This window comes from Sesamum indicum, linkage group LG3, assembly GCF_000512975.1.
Source record: "Sesamum indicum cultivar Zhongzhi No. 13 linkage group LG3, S_indicum_v1.0, whole genome shotgun sequence".
Taxonomy (NCBI): Eukaryota; Viridiplantae; Streptophyta; class Magnoliopsida; order Lamiales; family Pedaliaceae; genus Sesamum; species Sesamum indicum.
In genome coordinates this window covers 1708823-1724712 of record NC_026147.1, presented here as the reverse complement: position 1 = coordinate 1724712, position 15890 = coordinate 1708823, and the positions used below count along the sequence as shown (strand labels likewise).

The 15890-nt window shown below is 33.6% G+C and overlaps 1 protein-coding gene across 5 annotated transcripts; it reads right to left on the bottom strand.

Annotated features, from left to right (window-relative positions):
- On the bottom strand, positions 582-7452 carry LOC105156983 (cyclin-T1-4-like). 5 transcript variants are annotated; one of them, XM_011073265.2, is made up of 7 exons: positions 7270-7450; positions 6007-6640; positions 5814-5895; positions 5486-5620; positions 4654-4829; positions 1426-1571; positions 582-847 (listed from the first exon to the last, which is right to left on the bottom strand). In XM_011073265.2, the coding sequence occupies exons 2-7, from the start codon at positions 6633-6635 to the stop codon at positions 816-818; spliced, it is 1200 nt and encodes a 399-aa protein (XP_011071567.1). In that variant the 5' UTR covers positions 6636-6640; positions 7270-7450; the 3' UTR covers positions 582-815. The 5 variants fall into 5 exon arrangements, 2 of the variants coding, with proteins under 2 accessions (XP_011071567.1, XP_020548366.1); XR_847407.2 differs by lacking the exon at positions 582-847 and adding an exon at positions 3996-4310 and having other exon boundaries at positions 1434-1571; positions 7270-7452; XR_002286786.1 differs by lacking the exons at positions 582-847; positions 1426-1571 and adding exons at positions 1838-2530; positions 3996-4310 and having other exon boundaries at positions 6007-6651; positions 7270-7452.

Below are 15890 nucleotides of genomic sequence, written 5' to 3'. Positions count from 1 at the left end.
GCATTGAAGTATTGATCAATGTATCGAGATCGAGATATATTATTATAATTATTTATTGTTATTAGTTAAAAAAATAAAGATTTTTTTCAATGTGACTACATATATTCAGGGATAAAAATACATTATATCAGAATATCCGATTCTCTTAGTCTAATAGTAGCAATATGAATATGTTTAAAATTGTTAAGGTTATTTATAAGTGAGAAAATACACGACAAGGAAAATTCCATAAGGTATAGTCATATATATTGATATCACCAGCTCCATTTTTAACCATATATTGATTTTTATTTTCAAAATCTACGTTGTATTTATTTATTTATTTGATTATATACACGCAAATATTACGTTGTATCTATATGATTATACGCACGCAAGTATTGGGTTGTCACGGTACTGAATGCACCAGTGGAAAATTCCCAATTACCCCATTTTTCAACAGTTGACATCGCCTCTTGCTGTCGAGCCAATCCCAACACAGAATCCAACCCCTTAACTCTCATCAGATTCATAAAGACTGAGAATTTACAAGCAAGTCTGCCCCAAAGAAAATAACCAAGGAAGAGAGATTCAGAAAGTTCAAATTCTATTATCATGATTAAGCATTTCAACACAAAACGAGAGAAGTCGTGTAACATTTACACCTAAGATCCATGTAAAAGTCCATCTTACTCTACAGTGTATGGAAGCATGTTGTCGATCCTCAATTGTAACGGGATTGGTTTGACACTAAAATTACGGTGTACTAACAGAGACAGATGGAGACAACGTGTGCGACTAGATTTGCTGGTTTCAAGCTCAAGAGAATTGATCTTCTAAAATAGTTCCATCAGCTGGTGTGCAACATCTGCATCAAACAGTTGGGGGTATTACAAAATAGAACATGTATTGTATGTAAGAGAAGATTGTGAAAAATAGAGAACGAGCCTATAAAATAGGCACAATGCTCATAAAATACAGCTTTGCCACATAGAGAATCATTTCATAACTCGAGTTCTGTTCAGAGCTTTATAAAACTCAAGTTTATGGACCAAACGAGGTTACTTGCCAATTTATTCTTTTATATGACAAAACCTTCATGAATATGATTTCAATCAAATTCGACTGGTTAATGATACTTTCCTCTTCAATAGTAGCCTATTACGAGGGCATGATGAAGTCATATTCATGCAGATATTCCCTTAAGAGTTTAAATACCATTTATTGAGAGACAACTAAACAACAAGGCGTTCACAAAAACAAGGCGTTCACATGCACAAGCCATGTAAAAAAAGCTCCCAGAAAATACCATATTAGGCCCTTATAAAGTTACGTCCAGTATAAAAGAAAGTTTCTAATCTTTTAGAGCAAAAAATTTACTTGAACTACATCAGATATAAAAGTTTAAAATAGAGGCCATGGTGCTTGCGCGGAAAGGTTGCTTACCTCTTAGTACAGATGGTGGTGCGTGGAACTCATGCCAAACCTTATGGCACGAATCGAGATTCATGTTTAAAATTTTGGCAGCAAGGTATGCAGCACCTGCAGCTATGTGGTGAGGCTTGAACTGAAGCCAAAGTGAGCTTCTTAGCCTACAAAACAGGAAAGTTGAATTCAGAAATATGATGAGCGTACTCATTGTGACATCCAGATAGAACACAGGTAAGGTACACAAACCGTGTGAGCAACACCAAAATTTGGACTGACATGGCCTTATGCGATTTGAATGTAATTGCCACAATAACATAACAGTTTTGCACATAGGTTAAAATATAAAACATTTTTAAGTGAGAAAAGCCAGTAAGCGAACCAAAACAATTTTCCCTTACCAACTCATAATGCAGCAACTGAGTTGGAAATACCCAAGATTCTTCGGCGGGGTACGCTGACAAAGTACCCTAATATAGAAAATATGTTACACCACCTACAGATATAGCGATTAGCGACTTCATGACTCACTTCTGCGGCCACAATGTCCCAACACCGTGTTGACTTTGATGGGGATAAAAGAGCAGGACCGTATATTGCACGCAAGCTACACCTCCCACCGAGCCAAATCCCCCCAAAATTTGATAGAAGGCTTGCAACATGCAAGTCTCCATGCTCTTGGATTGAAATAGATTTTGCCTAAAGAATACTAATATAGCTTTCAGCCACAGATATGTGTGACTGCACAAACTAGTTTCCGTGACGAACACTCAAGTATATATACACAAAAAGTATGTCCATTCTCTACAATTAGACAATTAATGTAATCCTACAGAAGAGGCTCTCTTTATTAATTAAAAACCAACAGGTACTGTTGTGTGATACGCTTTTAAAGAGTCATTATAGATGTAATAGTGTTATTTCAAGTTCCTGAAATCAGAATCCTAGAAAGTTAACAAACTCCTCATATACTTTTGAACCACAAGAATCATGAATCAAATATCAAGTATCTTTTACATAAGTTATCACAAGAAAATTTATGTTTAGACATTCCTTTCAAGTTTATTACACATTTGAAAACATGTGTACTGGCCGTTATGAGGTGAAGATCCGCGCTTTTTCCCTAAAACAAAGGGAAAAGACAGTTATACAATATCCTAAATCTTTCTCAATTGGGCCATCTTACCCAATAGCTTCATACTCAAATAACAGATTCACATGCACAGAAAAAAAATTATAATAACCTGGCATGTTTACTCCAAGTAACAAAAAGATTGGACGAAAGCAAACTATTTTAGTAGAATATGCTAAAGCTTATTAGTATAGCTAAACAAGAACCTTGCAAATAACACCAAGTATAGACATAAACAACCTGGAACATATAAGTGCCTGTGCTATACACGGACCAATGCTAAAACCCAAGATATGAATTAAAAAACCCTCCAAGGAGAAAGCAGCTTCCAGAAAAGAAAAATAAATGCCAGCAGTGAAGAAAATTTGATCAACATCCTAGAAACACGGTCACAAAACCTACAAGACACTTAAAGAAGATACTCCATAATGTAGCATTATAATCTCAACAAACTGTTATGAACTTCCGCCAATACCATTTCATATCTCACTACAACTTACACGCAACTACCAACAGAGAGTTTGATGCATTGAGAACCTAGATGTAACTATAATTTCTTGCCAAGCTAAGGTCTCTATATTGTTATAGAAGAAGAACATACTCAATAGAAAATATAGCATTTTCTTTCTGCATTGCCTTCCTTCCATGGGAGAAAACAAAAGATAAAAACGAAAAGGGAAGAAAAAAATACATAGATGAAAGTGAAAAACTTTCAACAAAAATACAGGGACGCATTCTTGTATTATGTGTTTTTATCATGTAACTACTTCTCCTAACTAAGATATCTAATATCTTTTTCCCTTTTCACTAATGATACTAATAATTGATGATGTGTTCATGAATGAAAAACTAAAACTTGTGCCACCAAAGATAATAAAAATTGCTTGTTGGTCATCACTAGATGTTCCATTGGCACACAGTGAAACATACAAAGACCATTTTACTCTTCTACCTCACACTTTTTCAACACAATCTCAACGAGGAACTTGAAAAATAATGCACTTAACTATAACATTCATTCTAGGATGCTGTGGAAACGTTGAAACTTTTGCTCTTTCTCCTCTACAGCACTGCAGTTAAAGATATTTTAGGGTGTGGATAGGCTTTCCATATGATGTTACTTTGGAAGCCCAGATATAAAGGACAAATAATATATACCAAAAAGGTCCCCCAAAAGTATGCATAAAATTATCAGGATTCAGATGCCAATTTCAAAATTAGAAGTTCAAGATGAAAATAAGTCCTCATAAATGAAATGGCCATAAAGGGAAGATCGTTCGAAAAATATGGCAAACCAGGATATCTTCTACTTTCGATATACAGCAGGAAGGAGAACTTTTCAAAGTGAGTAAATCTTTATAAGTTGAAGGCAAATCTTTTACGGGAGTGAGGAATGATAGTCAGTTGGGACACAATAGCTCATAGGCAGTCAGCATGATCAGTGACAAAGAATTACCCCGCAAGCGCCTTCACAAACTCCTCAGCCTGTTTATAGCATTCCGTGTGGAATAGACTGAACAGACAAACATATATCCCACATAAAATTCCCCTATGAACGCAAAATCAGAATGTCCAAATGGCAATATTAGTTTGAGTCATCCATGAACTATCTTCTATAGCCAATGAGCATGTCATTAAGGTGTCAGCATGGAAAAGGCATCCACAAGATATCTCTAGATCAACTTCAGATGAAAAACAAAACATTGATGAACAGCACATCAACCGCCAGCTACTAATATCATAAGGTGAGCACGCTAATCCTCTATAGACCCTGCAATTATATGCCAACCCACAAAACATCAATATCACATGGCAGGCTGATTACAGAGTAAAAGGAGAAAGTATAGCACTAGAAAAGTAACATGCAGTCCAAGAATGCAGAAGTAACAAAAAGTCTATCCTACTCTCGCAGTTATTGAAGTGTTGGCGCCGGTGGCTGGTAAATTGATACAAAGTCCAGAAATCTGATCTGAGGTAGACCAATCACCACTTGCTCTGATGTTATTATGTGTGCTAAGTACTCTTGTCAAATATATGGATTAGCTATTAATGCAGGTATACACTACTAAGCACATTGAGCAAAAGTACTTGAAGTACAGAAGTAGTGAACTTACCCTTCACTGACCAAGCTCAACGCCAGATGCACCAAAACAGATTGTGAGAAACCTAATTTTTGAAGAGTGGATGTCAGAGATTCATATGGATGCTGCACGCCGAGCTCAAAATTTAAGGTTGTTAAAATCAATTGTTCTGCCCCTAATATCTGTTCGCGGTACTGATCAAACCAGTCCTGTCCAAATAAGATGGATGATGAAGCAAGTCAACTGCATGAGTAATATGTAAAGGGGAAAAAAGGAACAATGAAAAACAATGAGCGCTGCACCACCAAATCTTATGCTTCACATGTTCTTGTATTCATTGGCCATACCAATAATAATGAACAAAAGAAGTCATATCTTACAATAACATCTCTTTTTCCCTCACGTGTCACTATATCTTTTGAGCATTTGTAAGAACTAAAAGAGCATCAGTTATATTTATCCAACAGTAAGACCATATTCTGCCAATTCCTTCGATGCATGAGAATAGCTCTATTTTCCTTCAAGTGCCTTCAGATTATTCTGTTATAATGCATACAACATAACTACAACAATTAGATTCCAGACAATATAGAAGAATGTGGCTTCGGTTACATCTATATGCAGAATATAAACGTAGGGTCTGTTAACAAAGCATTTCGAAAATTAATTCTGTAAGAAAAAATAACATATCCCATGAAACTTGATTGTGCTATAAAGCCAATTAAAATGTGCTTGTGCCAAACTTTGAGAATTATGACGAGAATTATGATTATGTTAGTTGCTAGAAAGCATTTCTAACTCCACCTCAGAGTAGCCAGAGAAGCATTCACAGAGCAGAAAAAAGACGAAGAGAGAGAACACTAACAATAGGGAGCATGTAAGGGAGAAACTCGCAGTCCTGCTTGTGGAGCATTTCACACGATGCTCTTAGTACATCATTAAGTGGGCGTGGTGTCTCCTCAGACTTTGAGGCGAGGAAGAGCGCAGCCGTAGCTAACAACTGCAATGATAAAAGATCAATCATCCAATTAAGCTTTTAATCACAGAGTAAAAGAAAAAGTATTAATTTGCTATGTAGGAGGAAAGTTCTCCCAGGAGGAGTTTATTCAAATCAGGAGAATTTCTATTGCATCATCAATCTCATTTCAGAAAGACAAAATGCCATCTTAAATCTTAATAGATTAGAAACTTACAAATCTATCATGAGAGGCATGAGAACGGCGAACAAAGAAACGATGGCACAGAACCATGGCAGTTCCAACAGTGGTCTGTGGACTGTAAATGCATAAAAGATTTGTCAGTGAAACAAACTCTCAAGATAGAATATAGAACAACAATACTTAATAGCAAACTGCTTGTAAATATCTTGCAAGATAAATAGCTTACAGATCAAGCCGAACACCGAGATTATGAAGGAATGCACAATACGAGTATCGTAAATGTGTCTCATGCAGGACATCAATTCCATCTTTTCTTGAAGGTGAGCACCTTTCTATCTCATCTCTCGACATAAAAATCACTTCCTCGGCATCTTCAAACTTTGAGCGATCCCGTTTGGAGGTAGTTAAGGCATAAGCACTGGAGTCATCAGGTGTGGTTGGGGCAACAACAGCTGAACTCTTGTTGCAGGCTAAAGGGGCATTGTAGTAAGTGTTGACAAACTGGGGAGGTACAGGTTGCAACAGGTAAGCATGATCCTCAAGACCACTTCCGTATCTGGTGTGGTGTTGATAGGGTCTCCAAGTGCTTTGACAGGGCATATCTGAGAGCTTTCTCCTTTTTGTAGCAGGGACAGCATCGGGCCAAACATGATCATGATTTTGTCCATTCAGCATTAAATTTCCAGTGAAATCATACGTCGAATCATGATTTGGCATACAGTATTTTGTATTGTAGGGGCGGCTATCATAGTTCCAGTTGTAGTTAGCAGCAGTCCTGCTGTTTCTACCATAAGATGACTTGCCATCACTGCAAAAATGACTACCTTGTGGCTGGTAACGCCGTGCAAGTGCCATTATTCCTGTTGGATTCCTGAAAGTGAGAAACCGTATACGATACACAATAAAGCTATATTCCACAATATCTTTAAAATTTAAAGCACCACATCAATGCCAATGAGGAAAAAACTACTCATGGATTGACGTCATGGAGTACAAAAAGCATATTAAATTATCATGAGAAAATTTATCCAGGTTCTAGAAAAGACAAAAGGATTAAAGCTTCGCAAGATGGAACAAAAAAGCCTTCATTCAAAGCACATTAAATTTGACTTTCAGTGCCTAAATATTATTATACCAAATAAACATGTCCATTACTCACAAAGACCCAAAAAGAGCGCAAATATAATATATCTCGATTTCAACAGTAAGTGATGAAAGAAATCGTACTTCTAGCAGCCTGATCAGCTCTTGACTGAAACGATAAAACAAAATTTACGAAATAATCTGCAAACTTTATTCACATAAACTGAAATTTCAGCGACGTAACCATTCACTAGGCGATATAACGTAAATTCCGTAACAAAATCATCACAAACAAATCAAAATTAATTCTTTCAAATCGCAATAACAGCATTCACCCCCCAAAAAAAAAGCGGTGGCAACACTTTGAACACTGCAAAAACACGGAACAAAGTGCCATCACGTTTACCTCAACAGCAGCAGTACGGATCCAAGCTTTAGAGAAACAAAAAATCCTCAACAATTTGATCAGAAATACACGAAAAACTTCTGTGAAGTGCGTCGTAATTAGGGTTTGAAAGGAGAAGAAGGACAAAGGAACAGAAGGGAGTAAAGATGGAGAAACTATTCTTTCCTTGCTATAAATCAAGTAAAAAATAAACGTATTGCGATAAAGATATATTTTCTACTACCTTAAAACAAATATTGGAAAAATATATAAAAATCAAAAAGGAATTCACACAATAAAAATAAAATATTACAAAGTACTCCCTGGAATTTATCATATTTGTAATTATCTTCTCATTATTCAAAAGATCACAATTACCTCTGATATTAATAATTGTCTAACAAATATCCTCTCATAACATATCATTATAAGGGTATTTTATGATCGTTAATTTCAAAAGATATTTATAATTTTTTAAATAACGAGAAATTATTTGTCATTATGACAAATCTTAGGAGAGTTCGATATAATTAATCATAATTTTTATATCTCTTTTTCTTTATTGAAAATTTTTAATTAATTTCTAACATATCTATTTTGTGCATAATACTAAGGGTAAATTACAACAACTTCCTCTGAGGTTTTATATAAATACAAATACCTCCTCATTTTTTAAAAAATTATCAATACCCCCATGATTTTAACAATCGTCCAACAATTAGCCCAATCCGTTAGGTTTTCATCTATTTTTATGATGAACTGACCAAAATACTCTTGTGGATTAAAAATTATAATTTTATTTTTTTCAAGGACTAACTGGATAATATTATTTTATAATTTTTAAATTTTATCATCCATCCCATTCGATTTTTTTTATAAGTTTTTAATTCTTTTTAAAAAAATAAAAAAGAACAGGGCAGAGTTGACAATTTCATACCTCCATCCAAGGATTACATAATTTCATCAAACATAGGGAGGTATTGCAATTTTTCAAACAACGAGGGAGTATTCGTAATTATATCAAACTTTAAGGGAGTTTGATGTAATTTAACCTAATAATAATTGAAAATTCATTACATTTTGTCGTGCTTAATTAAAATGATAGATTTTGGAGAAAAATAATATCTAAAAAATATTTTATTTTTCTAACATTTTTGTTTTTAAATAAGAATGGAATGAAATAAAATAATTTTTTTTTATAATATTGGTATTAAAATATGTTGATTAGGTATTAGATTTGAGGTTAGGTAAATGGACTCGTTATTCACATTTACATTTTTCCTACTAAATGCAAGAACAAATAAGATTTAAATAGAAGAAAGATGGTGTAATGGTCCACCAAGTTGTTGTTTTTCCCTGCAAATATCCACGTTTTCCCTCCACAATTAACAGCAAGTGACAGAAAAAGTAGCTGTCGTTATGTATTGGACGGAATTCCCTCAATGGTCGTCAAATTGAAAAGAAAGCCACATATGGAACTTAATATGCAAATTGGCCTGAGCGTGGGATCAAAATTGGAAACAGGTCCACTTATAGAACCAAAAATGTTATTTACCCTAAAAATGATCATCTCACTTATTTGACTTCACAACCACTTCATCAATGCAACATTCGATATTCTTGTGAAGCATTTCATCGAAATATTTTGTATAGTCCTTTCATATGTGGCACCGGTATTCTTTAGCCCAAAAGGCATGACTTTCTAGAAATATATGCCTTTTGGAGTACAAAAAGCTGTCAATTCTTCATTTGTTGGTGTCTTATGTATTTGGTTATATCCGAATAATTCATCCATGGTAATACTTCATGACCCGTAGTGGCATTTATCATTAATTTAACAATTGGTAATGAAAAGTCATCTTTAGGGCATGCATTATTCAAGTCCTTAAAGTCAACTCAAACTCAAATTTGCCCATTCTTTTTCCTCACATAAAAGATACTGGAAATCCACATAGGATACTAGACCTGTTAAATGAAACTGACTTCGATGAGTTTGTTTACTTCACTTTCAATCACTGGGATCAACTCGGGTCGAAATCTACGTTGGGCTTGTTTGAAAGGACGAGCCCCTTTCTTTACTAATAGGTTTTGCACAGCTACCTTTGGATCTAGCCCTGGCATTGCCTTGTAAGACCATGCAAACACGTTTTTAAAATCATGTAGTAGTGCAATGTAAGCTTCCTCTTCTTCTGGGGTTAGCGAGGCACTTGTGTAAATTGGTTAAGGGTTTTTAGTGTCACCTAGATTGACTTCCTTCAAATCATCGACGGTGGCTTTTAAAATCTACCTCAAGTTCTAAAGGAGCGTCTTCGGCATCTTCTTTTTCAATATTACCATTTTCAATTAAGTTGATGTGGTAAGCTTAGGTGGTGTTTTCTTCAGCACCATTGCTAATGTGATTAGATGATGCTATACTTTTCTATCATCCTCATCGTCAAATTGTGCTTGCGTAAAGATTATGATTTGCGTTTTAACCTTCAGGACCATGCCATAAGATATAGTTAAAGTTATTTGGTGTCTTATTTTGGAAGGGATCTTGCTTCTAAGTTTTTGTGTACATGAAAACTTGTCGTTTTTCTTTCAATGTGCAACCATCTTAAACATGCATTTCTTTTATTTCACCATTTTTTTACAAGGACCTAATTTATCAAAGCTAGATTGGTTGTTGGTTGTTCCATGCACCATTTTTCTATATCAGCCAATTCTTATAAAGGCAGATTCTCGTGGATTTTCTTTCCTCTTGTCATCTACAATTGAAAAGAACGCTTCAGTGACATGATTACTACTGGCCCTCTTTGTGGCGATGCGGATAGGCTTAAGAGCGGTAAAGCCATGGAGTTTCGTGTTGGTGGCTTCAGGAGGAAGTTTTTGAAGGGCTAGCCTTTCTTGTGGCTTATACTCGATTTTGACATGTAGCTTAAAGGCTTTAGGTTCATATCCTTTTCCATCTATGGCCAGTGTTTCATTTCTCTTTCTTCTTCTTAGGTCGAGGGCACAAATCCTTTGAGTGGGGCTTAGATGGTTGCTTCACGATGATCTGAGTCAATGGTAAAGTTAGACTCTTTGATAATTTGGCTTCAATGGTAGATGACTCATTCTTTTCCACGCTTTGATCATTGTGTGACTTTGATTTTTTTGTGGGCGAAACTTCTTTTCCTCTTTTAGTATCTTCGGCATAGTACTTAGCATCGATAAAGTTTGATTCGGCTTAGATAAAAAAAAATTGTTAGCACCAAGCACTTCTTTTACTATACCGTCATGACAATAGTTGAAGCGTTGATGCCATGTAGAGGGAACCACAGAATTTTCATGTAACCAGGGGCAATCGAAAAGCATGTTGTAAGAAGTTTTGGAGTCTATAACATGAAATAGCGCGGTCGACGCCATGTAATCCATCACCAATAGCATTCTTATAATGCCAACAACTTTTAACCTCTTTGGTTGAAACTTTAGATCATAAGGCGACTATTTCAGAATTCATGTATAGGGATAATTATTACAAAGTTCACCGAGGTAAGATATTAACAACATAGCCTCCATCGGTTGATATCCTATTCACTTTTTGTTCATGTACATATCTAGCAATGAACAAGAGACGATTATAAGGATTAGACACGAGAAGCAAATTTTCATTAGTGAAAGTAACTGTGGACATACACTTATCAGCGTAAGAGGAATCTTTCTTTTCAAGTATTGAAACCTCATTGATCGTAGTCTTATTCGCATGTGTAATGTTGCACGAAGTATTGTTGCCATCGAAAGATCTACACTTGATTGTAATAACATTTGCTGTAGTATCCTCCTCAAGAGAAAGTTTACCTTGGCGAGCCAGCTACATAACTTTATCCTTGAACATGAAGCAATCTTGAATCGAATACCCAACTAACTAATGGTATTTGCAATATTTTGGATCATCCATTTATTCAGCTCTCTCAAGTCGCTTCATTTTGGGTAGGCCGATAAGGTTAGCTTTCAACAAGTCATGCAATATTCTGGAGACATTGGAATCAAAGAATGGATACTGTTGTGCTTGCATTTACTTCAAAGTTTGTTTTTATTGTGTTTTGTCGTAAGGAACATTATTATTTGTGACAACGTTATCTTTTGCCATGCTCCTGAGTTTGAAGCATGCTACATTTACGGCCATTGATTCCTTGCTCAGAGTTTCTGAAAAGGCCTTGCCCTTTTCTTTATTTCTTGTCTTTCGTTGGTTTTGCGAAGCTTCTGAATAGGTAGTCCATCAACTCCACCCGTTGTCATACTCAAGTCCATATCATGTGCTCGAGTGGCTAATTTTTCAAAAGATTTAGGTAGGATTCATTGGAGAATATACCAAAGGCCCCAATGCATCCCTTGAATGCACATTTCAGTGACAGAAGTTTTAGGTAATCGATATAATCGATCACTAGTTCTTCTTTTTATTGGCGAGAATTTGTAAGCCCAATCATGGTTACAGTCCACCGAGCGCTAAAGAAGCGATTGGAAAATTCTTGCTCTAAGTGTTCCCATCCATCAATCGAGCCAGCCTCCAAATCAGTATACCAGTCAAATGCATTGCCCTTCAGTGATTGGACAAACTACTTAACTAGACGATCGCCATATGTTCCAGACAACTAATAATAATTGCACATTCATAATTAATTATAATTTATTTTTTTTATATAGAACAACTAACAACAATTACACATTCTTAACTAATTAGTATTCATTATAACTTTTTATATTTCAACTATGATAATTAATTATATATAAAAAAATCATACTTTTTCTGATCACATAACTTTCTCTCTCTTGCTTTAAAAATAAAACAAAACAAAGTTGGTGTTTGGCAAATGGAGTTGTAAAATCCAATGCTGCATGAAACTATACATAGTGACAACGGCACACTCCATAATCCAACCCTCTAACCACTGTTGGATTGTTCCTCAAAAGTTGAACATGTAAATAAAACACACAATTCCTAAGGTGGATCAGATCTATACGTTACTTTGAAAAAAGTAAGTTTGTATTTACAGTGGTCTCCAAACATAGTATTATCACAACTACGTATGTACCTAATTAAGACATCAAACTTCAACAACACATCACGAATTTCGAAACCCTCGCTACCTTAATTTCTCCGTACACGACGACGACTCATGGCCACCCCGTCCATGGCACAGCCGTTTATTATTTCGTTTAAAAATTTAAATTGGTAGAAATGTGAATTATTTGGTATTTATTATTTTAACATGCTCGATTCAAAAGTTTAAGATGTTAAAAAGGTGAATATTGTTTAGTATTTATTATTTTAATTAACACGCTCACCCATCAGCAAATGTGAAACCTTTTTTGTTATGAATGAGCGATAATGAGATTTGAACACACGACCTTTTGTTTGATCTGACTTTAATACTATATTAAACGATCACTTTATCTAAAAATTTAAGCTCTTAGAGAGATGGATTATTTCATATACGAGCAAATTCTACATGCGATGAATCGATTCATATTTATGATTTTAACAATTACATGCTATTTTAATCCACTGTATTATTATGCATTGTGTACGATGAAAGCATGGTTTTTAAAGGGTCGTACATTAATTATAAGGTTGAAATTTTATTTGTTTACTGATATAAATCTTATTTATATGGGTACCAATTATTTAAGTAGGCCCTGAAGATGTCTAAAGTAAATCTTCTCCTGATGTGTATCCGCTGATATTATAAGATTTTATGATGAGATAACGACTTGGGAGCTTTGATACTAAATGTCTAGTTCAAGCCATTCATCTCATGATTATAATGATCGGACGAGATGAGCATGGGAAGGACACATGGCCATATTCTCAAAATGGCAGTTCGCACCAGACTAGATCAGAACTCATTAATCACATATGAAAAACATATTATTAATTGATGTATAATTCAAGAAAAATGATCAATCACGTAAACTCAAAATCATCAATTACATTAAGTAATTCATTAAGGTTTGTTTATATATGAATATTAGTATTATGGATTAAGTACCACATGCAATGCAACGCCTACACTTTGGTCTATATATGTTTTTGTCGTCATATGCAAATTCAACACACAAAATTAAATCAATAAACATTATTATAATTTTTTGCATATTAAAATTTAAATGAATATGAAGATATACATATAGAGTAAATTACAATTTACCCCCTGTGATATTAAAAATGAGCACACTACCACCATATGAAAAAAAATATAGCAATTTACCCCCTTGTACTTTTTAAAATAAAGTAATTTACCTCCTTGTATAGGGAGGTAAATTGCGCCATTTTAAAAATCATTGGAGAATAAATTATTGTATTTTAAAAAATACAAAGAGGTAAATCACTATCTGATAAGGGACTAATTTGCTCATTTACGATATCACAAGGGGGTTGCTTGTATTTTTTCCTATATATATATATATATATATATATATATAATATTGAGACATAGATATTGCACTAATTTAAAGATGTCCTCGTGGAATAAAATCATATGCCATATTGAGTTTTTTTTTTTTTTTTTGAGTAATATATCGATTCAATAAATAGATCAATATAGCTAAGATTAATAAATAAATTACACCAATTCAACAAATAACTAAGAACAAATAAATTAGAATAACTCACATAAAGTGGGACAATACCCACACATTCAGCGAGACTCAAATCCATAATTTCAAATTTATTCATAGAATCTCAACCTAATCTTAACTACGTGTATCCAATAATTTAATTTATTTTTCAAACCTAATTATTAAAATCCTGAACTATTCAAGATTTTTCCAATTTGAGTGAGTAAATCACAACCATCCTGCCAAAAGGCAAGTCAGTATAAAAAGAACTAGCAATTATGTACAATATTATAAGTGAGCATGGGAACATATAAAATAGGATAAATAATATCGATATTCATTCAGGTTATATTTAATTATACAAATATTCACCGTTCTTTGTAAAAATATAAATATAATATTGAAGTTGTTATTAATGTACTTTTCATCAAGGGCAAAATTCTACAACTATATACACTCATTCAGAAATCGTATCTGTAATTTTATAAAAAAATATATATTTATGTAATTAAAATCTAATCTCAGCGGGACTCATTGTGATTGAGAAATAGGGATAATTACACTCTTCATCTCCTAAGGTTTGATGTAATTACATGCAAAATTTCTGTGGTCTGAATAATTACACCTGATATTTGACATTTATTTTCATCTGATAAATAGATCCATCTGTTAGTAAAAAATTCACGAAATCTGTCGATATCAGCAAAAAAAAAAGTTCAATAAAAATTTATATTTTGTCCGTAAATTGACTTATTACAGATGCATCGTAGGTCAAACATCTTACCAAACTATTCTTATAAGGGTGAAAATGTACCTCTTCACATGCATTCGCGTGTAAAGATATATAAGAACAGTGCGGTATGAAAAGATATGTTAAATATGCAATAAGTTTATAATAAGTCAATTGGAAGTAAATACAGATCTTCATTCATTTTCTTTTTCCTAATGTTAGCAAATTTTACAAACTCGACTAATAGATGGATCGAATTGTTAAAAGAACGATATACTAAATATAATTTTTTAAATTATAAAAAATTCATGTATAATAACATTAAATATAACGAGAAGACGGTGTAATTATCCCTATAAAATATGATGAAATTTGTTTCTTTTTGGTGTGGAGATGAGGCCCATGTCCATTTTATTACAACAGCTAAAAAGGAATATATATATATATATATATATATATGCATATTACTCATTGCTAATACTAATTACAGCAGACTTCCTTTATCAATACCATCATTACTGTCCTATAACATATAATTAAAATCATGCATTTTTAATTATTTCATCATACTAAAGCAATAATTTAAAAATAATTAGAATACTACGCATGCACTTAATCTACATAATGCCCAACCCACCCCGCAAAAAACAAAAAATAGAAAACAAAAAGGAAATTTATTTTTTATAATATAAAAATTATGTACACATATCGAGTGTGTCATAAATTATTAATTAAATATAAATGTGTTGAAGCTTGAAATTAATTTGATTAAAATTAGTTGGTGGGTATAAATAAAATAAACTTGGCAAAATAAAGAAAATAAAATAAAATGAAGGAAAAATTATAACAAGCTCCTTTTGAATTTGCTTTAATTATAAATACTCCCATTTTTATTTAAGAAATTATGAAAAAATGGGCAGTCTTTTCATCCAACCAAAAATACTTAATGGCGACGTACGAGGCACGTGACCAATATTGTTAAATTGTAGATGGATAAGTGCATGAGGACCAAAAGTGCTAATTTTTGTAAGTTACGAGATTAAAAGTACTAATATTGTATTGAATGTGACCAAAAGTGACGTGGGCCTAACTTGTGGGACTAAAAATATTATTTTTCAAACTTATTTGTTAGATAAAAACAAATATCAAGAGTACTGTGTATAATTTTTTAAATTATAAAAAATTTATATTTAATAACATCAAACTTTAAAGTAGAAAGACTATAATTTTCCCAGCCTGAGTGGAATCGAAATCAAATGGTCCACGCCTCCACAGACCATGGCTGTTGCACGTGACACCTAACCACAACTAGAACCGAGGAGCACTGGGGAAG